Source organism: Brachyhypopomus gauderio, chromosome 15 (assembly GCF_052324685.1).
Source record: "Brachyhypopomus gauderio isolate BG-103 chromosome 15, BGAUD_0.2, whole genome shotgun sequence".
Lineage (NCBI taxonomy): Eukaryota > Metazoa > Chordata > Actinopteri > Gymnotiformes > Hypopomidae > Brachyhypopomus > Brachyhypopomus gauderio.
Genome location: NC_135225.1, coordinates 18398433 through 18407833, shown reverse-complemented (window position 1 = coordinate 18407833; position 9401 = coordinate 18398433). Strand labels below are relative to the sequence as shown.

Sequence of the window (9401 nt, the reverse complement as noted above, 5' to 3'; positions counted from 1 at the left end):
AAAAAAAAAAACCAGAAATGTGGCATGACCTTTTCTACCTTCACATAGAGCAGGGGTGTCAAACATATGGCCAGGGGGTTCAGTCCAGCCTGGGGAATAAACCTGCTGTCACGTAGGGCAACGCCCCCTCTCGTAGCTGTCACTCTGGGTTCCCTCATGTCCGTGTTCCCTGCCTGTTTGTCCCGCCCTGCTCGTTGGTTTTGATGGATTCCTTGTTTGTTACCACGCCCCTGTGTCATTGTCATCACCTGTCCCTAGTTTAGTCCTGTGTATATTAGTCCCTGTGTCTCCCAGGTCTAGTGGTCGGTCTTTTTGTTTTTCGCTGTGTTTTGCCTGTTCGCCCTAGTGCTGCTGTTTAGTGAGTCCTCCTTGTTGTGTTTTGCCATGTCTGTCCGTGTTTCGTGTTCTGATTGCCTGCACGTTATGACCCATGCCTGTGACTACAACACTGCCTATGGAATTTCCTTGAATAAATCTCGCTCTCCTCAGCGTTTGTGTTCGCCTCCGTGTTCTGCTCCGCGCAGAACGTTACATAAAGACCGACCTTACAAGGACACAGCGAGGGAGCGAGACTCTGGTGAGTTTAATCGCTGTGATGAGATGTTGGCTGGTTCGGTCCAGTTCAACTCTCCGATATCGCAGCGTGAACGAACCAGAGACAGAAATTCCCCTGGCGCTGTGGGAACACGGAAGTCTCGACGCGCACCAACGAAAGCCCAGTCACTTTCGGTTTCGACTGGCTTTCGCGTCGAGACTCCTGTTGAGCGCTACGTGTCTGCCCGGCTTGATCACTATAGGGAGGAGAAACCTGTAGTACAAGTCGCGGGCAGACGGATTGAGTGCACAGACTGGCGTTTGCTTAACCCTCGGTTGGCTCTCGATGGCTTCTGCGAGCTCCCGACGCCTCAGAGGAGGCGGAGCCGTCGCAGAGAGAGCCACCGAGGGGCTTCTGTGTCTGTGTATTCTTCCAGGCTCACCCAGGACCTTGAGGAGGAGGACCTACCGCCGCTGATCCCGCCAGCTACACATCACGACACCCCCAAGTATTTTTTGGGGGGGAGTACAAGCCACGTCGGCTTGGCGGTCCCGCCCCCCGATGACGTCAGTATGGTGGTCCCGCCCCCCGATGACGTCAGTATGGCGGCTCCGCCCCCCGAGGACGTCAGTATGGTGGCTCCGCCCCCCGAGGACGTCGGCTTGGTGGCTCCGCCCCCCGAGGACGTCGGCTTGGTGGCTCCGCCCCCCGAGGACGTCGGCTTGGCGTACACGCCCCCCGAGGACGTCGGCTTGGTGTACACGCCCCCCGACTGCATCTCCTCACCCCAGGTTCCAGTCCCCGTTGCCCGTAGGCAGTCCGTGCCGGTTCCTGTCCCCGCAGCCCGTAGGCAGTTCGTGCCTGTTCCTGTCCCCGCTGCCCATCAGCAGTCCACGCCGGTTCCTGTCCCTGCGACCCAGGAGAGGTCGTCCACGCCGGCTCCTGTTCCCGCTGCCCGCCAGCGGACCCTGCCTGTTCCCGCTGCCCGCCAGCGGACCCTGCCTGTTCCCGCTGCCCGCCAGCGGACCCTGCCTGTTCCCGCTGCCCGCCAGCGGACCCTGCCTGTTCCCGCTGCCCGCCAGCGGACCCTGCCTGTTCCCGCTGCCTGTCTGCCGGCTCCTGTTCCCGCTGCCTGTCTGCCGGCTCCTGTTCCCGCTGCCTGTCTGCCGGCTCCTGTTCCCGCTGCCCGCCAGCGGACCCTGCCTGTTCCCGCTGCCCGCCAGCGGACCCTGCCTGTTCCCGCTGCCCGCCAGCGGACCCTGCCTGTTCCCGCTGCCCGCCAGCGGACCCTGCCTGTTCCCGCTGCCCGCCAGCAGACCCTGCCTGTTCCCGCTGCCTGTCTGCCGGCTCCTGTTCCCGCTGCATGTCTGCCGGCTCCTGTTCCCGCTGCCTGTCTGCCGGCTCCTGTTCCCGCTGCCTGTCTGCCGGCTCCTGTTCCCGCTGCCCGCCAGCGGACCCTGCCTGTTCCCGCTGCCCGCCAGCGAACCCTGCCTGTTCCCGCTGCCCGGCCGCGCCTGTGCCCGCTGCCCGGCCGCGCCTGTGCCCGCTGCCCGCCCGCGCCTGTGTCCCCAGAGACTGTGCTGCCCTCTATTGGGCCTGGACTCTTTGTGCCCCCTGCTCTGCCATGTGCCCCTGTCTCTTTGCCCATGTTCCCCTTGCTCCCATGTTCTGTCCCTGGTTTTGTGTTGGTCCCAGTCCCTGTGTGTGTGCCTGTTCGTGTCCTTGTGCCCGTCCCTGTGTCTGGTTCCAGTGGTGTCCTCTCTGTCCCGGTTCCTGTGTCTGTTCCCCAGATTTTGACCCACCTTGTTCCTGTCCCCGTCACCATCGTCCAAGCCGTGTTTGCCTCAGTGTTTACCTCTGCCCTGTCCCCTGGCCCCGCGTCTGTTCCCAGTCCTGTCTCGTCCGGCCCTGCACCCGTGTCTCCCCCTGGCCCTGCCCGAACTGCCGTATCCCGACCCAGCTCCTGGCCAGTCTCTGCTCCCCTGTCTCCAGTCCCTGCCGTGTCCCAGGTCCCTCGTCCTATTTTGTCTGGTCCTGTCCGTCCGGTCTGTCCTGTGTCCGCTGTCCCTGTCCTGTCTGCCCTTGCGTGCCCCGGAGTGGCACGCTTTGAGGGGGGGTTATGTCACGTAGGGCAACGCCCCCTCTCGTAGCTGTCACTCTGGGTTCCCTCATGTCCGTGTTCCCTGCCTGTTTGTCCCGCCCTGCTCGTTGGTTTTGATGGATTCCTTGTTTGTTACCACGCCCCTGTGTCATTGTCATCACCTGTCCCTAGTTTAGTCCTGTGTATATTAGTCCCTGTGTCTCCCAGGTCTAGTGGTCGGTCTTTTTGTTTTTCGCTGTGTTTTGCCTGTTCGCCCTAGTGCTGCTGTTTAGTGAGTCCTCCTTGTTGTGTTTTGCCATGTCTGTCCGTGTTTCGTGTTCTGATTGCCTGCACGTTATGACCCATGCCTGTGACTACAACACTGCCTATGGAATTTCCTTGAATAAATCTCGCTCTCCTCAGCGTTTGTGTTCGCCTCCGTGTTCTGCTCCGCGCAGAACGTTACACCTGCATTATTAAAGAAGAATAAACTCAGTTTAATTTAAAATCTGCAGTTCCTATATTGTTCCATATTCCATATATTTTGGTGTTTTTACTTTTTTTTTTTTCTTTTTTTTTTAGAATCATGCCTAACTTTAGTGACTGTAAAAAAGTATTCGACATCGACAACTGTCAACTAACAGATGACAGAAATCTGTATGAGCAGTCAGATGCGGTCCTCATATACCACAAATCCATTAGCTGGGACTTGTCCAACCTGACAACAGTATCCACTGACAGTCAGCAAAACCCCAAACCCGGAGTTTGTGATACCCAAGAAAGATAAGTTGGTCTGTTGTTTTGTGTCCAACACTAACCCCAACACTGGAGCAGGGACCAGGATGAAGTTCTACGAGGAGTTTAGCAAGTACATCAAAGTGAATGTGTTTAGGAAGATGGCTGGCAGTCGCCTAAATGTGGAAGACTACTACCCCACTATGGCCAGCTGCAAGTTCTATCTGTCTTTTGAGAACTCCATCCACAGGGACTACATCACGGAGAAGTTTAATGGTCCATTGTCAGTGGGCACCGTCCCTGTTGTGCTGGGACCCCCAAGACAAAACTATAAGGACTTTGCTCCCGGAGATTCATTCATTCACGTAAATGACTTCCACAATGCATCAGTGTTGGCCGATTATCTGATCAAACTGGACAAAGACGAAGAAGCCTACAGAAGATACTTTGACTGGAGAAAACATGTCAGCGCGACTCCTCATCTAATCAAAACAACTGATGAGTTCTTGGTGAATGTCTGCACAGCATGTGACCACATCGCACGACACAAGGAGTATAAAGTCGCTCATGATATATACACATGGTATTTCTCTTAAAGTAGTATAAAGCCACTCATGATATACACACATGATATTTCTCTTAAAGGAGTATAAAGCCACTCATGATATACACACATGGTATTTCTCTTAAAGGAGTATAAAGCCACTCATGATATATACACATGGTATTTCTCTTAAAGGAGTATAAAGCCACTCATGATATACACATGTAGTGGAGAAAGCAAAAGTTTTCCACCCTTGCACTGAGGACTCACAGATCACGACCACAGGAAGTACATTCACTCATAAAGTCTGAGAGACTAACCCTATCTGGTCCCTTAATTAAGGTTCCTGCAGTGTGTAACAAAGAATGCAGAAAGGTTTTCTACCTATCACCCTTCTGCTGAAGACCCAAAGCTCACAACCCCAGAAAGGACCTTTCCTCATAAAATGTGAGGAACCAACCTCCCCAAGATTTCACCACCAACTGCCATCTCAGTGAAATTCATTGAGACTTATATCCAAAGATGCAAAGTTTCAAGGGTCCTTATAACTTCGGAACTTTGTTCCAAGGATTCTAACCTAGCCTAGAGGAAGTAGCTCTGTGAGACCAGTCCAAAGATACCAAGTTTCACATCATTCCAACCAGGGGAAGTGTCCATTATCCTTGGTGGAGAATATAAGGACCCTGGCTCTTAGAACCCGGGTCTTAATAAGCCTACATCACTTCTTCCATCTATAAATAAGAACTCTGGACTAAAGTTAGATGCCCAAACAAAATCCTGTGTCTATACTCTCTGAACCTTAAGTGATTTTTATTTGGTTTAAATGCACAGTGTAGGATCCCTCACGTGTTATGTGTTAATAGGTCCAGTCTAAGCACCCTTAATGGTATAATATTTCATATATATCACCCTGCATTTATGTCTCCCATGTAAAACTGTGAGTCATGTATGATCATGTACTACATTATTTTAGTTATAGATATTCATGTGTTACTGTGTGCTGTTTTATTTTAGAGTCATACCTGTCCATGCACTTTGTTATTAAAACTTAAGTGTAAAGATGGCTCAGGATCACTTTTATTCATGTAGGTATTTTCTTTGTCAAGGAAAAAAAAAAAAAAATATATATATATATATATATATATATATATATATATATATATATATATATATATATATATATATATATATCTGTTACTGCTTCCTGTCTAGTCAGCGTTTCTTTGTCCATTAAATAGGCCTCTGTGGAAATGGCGTTATTTCAGCACTCTCCGTCTCTATCTTTCCCCTTCAAGACAGAGGTAATGCATATTCAAGTTTGTCAGCATTGTAACTATCCAATGATTAAATAGTACTTCACAGAGCAAAATTTGAAAGTTGGAGTGAAGACAAAAGATTGCTACAAGTTCGAACGTTGAACTTCCAAGAAGACCTTAAAAATAGTGTCTCTCAAGAAGAGAAAGTACGCATGTTTCATGTCATAATCGTCTTCGTTATTTGCCCTCTTTTGCCTGGGCTTTTAAAGTTATTTGATTTTTATTTCACTAGGTTAGGATGCATAGGTGGGGTCAAAAGTGACCCAGAGGGTTGTTTTTCTTCAAAATCTCTGAAATGAAAAGTTTTTACACTTCCATATTCCAGGTATTCCTCATAAAACATGTTTGTGACTTGAGGCCATTTGAATTTTTTAAAATGTTTTTATACATTTTAAGAAATTGCAGTTTTTGTATCACTACCCCAGTTTTCCATAAGTGGGGTCAAAAATGACCCCAAGCATTTCGTACAGAATCTCAAGGCTTTGCTTTGGGAACTTTTGATTTTTAACAATTGTGACTGTCAGGATACAATTTCTGTCCCTCTTACACATCTGATGCCTGCATTCCCACCACCAGGAGCATACATGTAAGTATTATTGTACTCGAATATAATAACATGATTCGTCCTTGGGGTCAATCTGACCCCAGGGATATTTACCTCCAGAAAATGATTTACAGAACATTGTTGACCACTTTTTTGGTACAGGCACTTTGTTTATTTGTTAAATACGTAAATAACCCCTTAAAAATCCGTGAGTTGACCTGTCTAGCGCCGCCATCAGGTCAAACCTTTAAAATAAAATTTAAATTTTAATCTTAAATCTTGAATTTTTTATATATATCTTCTCAAATTTACTTCTCAACATTAATGACCACAAGTCTTGTTTTGGTGATGATGGATAGGGCCTTTACTATAGCACCACCAACAGAAAATAATACATGTTTTTTTTGTTTTTTTTAGTGTGTTTTTTTTGGGGGGGGGCATTTGTGAGACAGAAAAAGGATAATAAGAACATGTCAAATACTAGTGAAAACATGGAATAGGTTTTTATGCCCACTGTAAACTTTAGCTCTATAGAGATATGAAGTATGAAAGTATGAAAACAACATGAAAATCCACCCATTTGCGAAACAGTGTGGACATGATACTAGTCAAACATGAAATAGTTCTACTGTGGAAATTATCAAAGTATATCAACAAAATATATCAACTCAGATCTATCAAGTGCACCTACAGGTGTGGTCATGTTAGATCACACACACTGATAGACAAGTTTTAACAGCTAAAACAGCTTGGGGTCAAATTGAGGACGACCTGCGTGCAATATGTGTTCAGCACATTGAAAAAATATTTTTATGACAATTTTATGCTTTATCACTTGTCCCCATCAAATTAGAAATTGTCATGACATATGAAGCAAAAAAAAAAGTCAACTACTATTTTTTTGAATGATAAACATTCAGTGGGTACAAATTGACCCCAAGGACGATAGGAGGGGTATTATCTTCATTTATCAACTCATTTGCCTTTTCTGTCATAGAGTAACATGTTGGTCAGCAAAATAGACAGGTATTTAATAAAATTAATAGAAATAAAATACTTGGACATGTCTAAAATCCATCTTTGACGCACCAGTGCATCAATGGACCTGGGAGTGTTTTAACTAGCTAACTACAAAATAAGGTTAGTAGTAATGTTAGTACTGTGTTTGTTGGATTACTTAGCTAGCTACCATTACAGTAGCTTAGTAAGTTAGCTGATATTACTGTGTTTGTTATGTAGAGACTCACTGTATTTATGGTTCCTTGTAATAAAAGCTAACCTGTTAGGTAACCAATTATATCATTATTGAATGGGGTGTGTGTGTGTGCATGTGTGTGTGCGCAGGCACAGACGCATGTCTGTGCTTTTACTTACATATAAATGCACAGACATTTATCATGGCTACTCAGAGGCCTGCTAGGATACCCGGAGACCTTTCTGGAGATATGATCCTGAACGGATGGGATGAAGAGCCCATCGGTGGGATTGACTCAGAATCTGACATCTCAGATGTAGAGGATCCAGAATATTGTCCATCTGGACATGTTTTGTTAACCCAAATATAATAAATATAATCACCTTTAACCAAAACTAAAAGCATTTTTTTAAATTCATTGTAAAAACACATTGATTCTAATTGGGGTCTATTTTGACCCCACCCATGGAAGTTAGGGGGTATTGGTCGTCCATGCATCCTAGGGTTAAAGTTCATTCTATTCACTCAACTGGCACAATTCACTCAATGGCGCCAACTGCAGGGCCGGAATAGCTTTCGATAATAACTTTATACCTCCTCAGTCTGCAAGCTAGGAGAGCAAGTAAAATATTAAAGAATATTGGAACAAATGTATACAATGTTGTAACATACAATATACTATACCTAAGATATCGTGAACATAATGTTAAATCCGTGCTTAAGATATTGTGAACATAATGTTAAATCCATGCTTACCCCGAAAAAAAGGCGCCAAATCTCTTCAATTTATATAACTGGTGCGTCTGTTTGATGTGCCGGTGAGTGGAGAGCAGGTCATAGAGCAGAGGCGTAAGCAGCATGTGCAAATATTTTCTCATATACAAAATTGTACAACATAAGTTGTTGTAAAAAAAGCCTCGAAGGGAATTCATATTTCTTGGTTAGGAAATAGGAGGCACAGGTGTAACCAAGCCCACAGACAAGCACCAAAACAAGCCTCCGGAAGACTACTGGAGTGTCATGGCGGTGTGGCGGTGCATGATCTGTTTAGTTTTTGTTGCGTTAAGTCAGTGGTTCCCAAAGTGGGGGGTGAGCCCCCTAGGTGGGGCACGGAGCTGTTGCAGGGGGGGGGGGGCGTGGAGCTTGGAAGTAAAGCATGTGAACATGTGTCAATATTGGGGGGCGCAAAAATATTCTCATCTACTAAAGGGGGGCACGGCAGAAAAAGTTTGGGAACCACTGTGTTAAGTCATCCCAGCTGGCCACCAACGTCACCAGACGTTGATTTTTGGTTGACTGTTGGTCATGACGTCGGATGACAAAAAATTCACATCAGGATAACGTCTAATATTAACGTCAATTCGACGTAGAATTGTGACATATGATGCTGATATTTTGTTGGTTTGATGAAGTCATGATGTTATCTAACCTAAATCCCGCATCTTCCCAACATCATATCCTGATGTGAAATTGACAAAAAATACCAACAATTAGTTGTGGGTTATGTTAACCAAAACCCAACGTCTGGTAAACGTCGGAATCTTAACGTCTACTCGACGTTACATTCTAACATCATTAGACGTTGGTATTTTGTTGTTTTTGTGTCGTAATGATACGTAACCAAAATCCACCGTCACTCAAACATCACATTCTTATGTCAAATTTATGTAAAATACCAACAATTAGTTGTGTTATGTTAACCAAAACCCAACGTCTGGTAAACGTCGGAATCATAACTTCTGTTAGACGTGACATTTTAACATAATCAAATACTGATATTAATATGATTAATATGTATAAGATTATAATTGATATAAGATTGATATAATATTATTATACTTGACTTGGATGTTTGACATCTAATTTAAAACATTTGAAAGCAATGTCAGTTGTCGGGAAACAGAACTAGTCCCTCCACTCTGAAGTAATGCGGAGGAAAGATACAGGACTAAGGTGCGCCTGTCGGACTTCACGCACAGTTCACGGTAGCTGAGTTCTGAGTTTGTGGACGGTGAAGGTGAACGAAGGTGAGGAAAACGGTACCTCAAATGAAACGGTTGAACCTCGTGATGCAGATTCAGATTTTGGATATAGAGCAAATGTGTCAACTGATTCTGAAGAACACACTCAATCTGCCAAAGAAGATGAAGTAACCTTTCAGGAAATGCTTGTTTCTTGGGCTACAAGAAGTACATGTGGAAGAAGCCAAATTGATGAACTGCTGGGTATTTTGAGGGATGAAGGTTTAGAAGTACCATCAATCAATCAATCAAATTTTATTTATATAGCGCTTTTTACAACAGTTGTTGTCACAAAGCAGCTTTACAAGTGCCGAGTCCTAGCCCCCAGTGAGCAAGCCAAAGGCGACAGTGGCAAGGAAAAACTCCCTAGTTTTTTGCATGAGGAAGAAACCTTGAGAGGAACCAAGACTCAGGGGGGGAACCCATCCTCC

At 45.7% G+C, this 9401-nt stretch overlaps 1 protein-coding gene across 1 annotated transcript; it reads left to right on the top strand.

Moving 5' to 3' along the window:
* Positions 1-3349: 3349 nt before the first annotated feature.
* Positions 3350-3970, top strand: LOC143476500 (4-galactosyl-N-acetylglucosaminide 3-alpha-L-fucosyltransferase 9-like). Its single transcript, XM_076974724.1, has one exon. It carries the CDS (start codon positions 3458-3460, stop codon positions 3944-3946), a length of 489 nt encoding a protein of 162 aa, XP_076830839.1. The 5' UTR covers positions 3350-3457; the 3' UTR covers positions 3947-3970.
* Positions 3971-9401: the final 5431 nt, after the last annotated feature.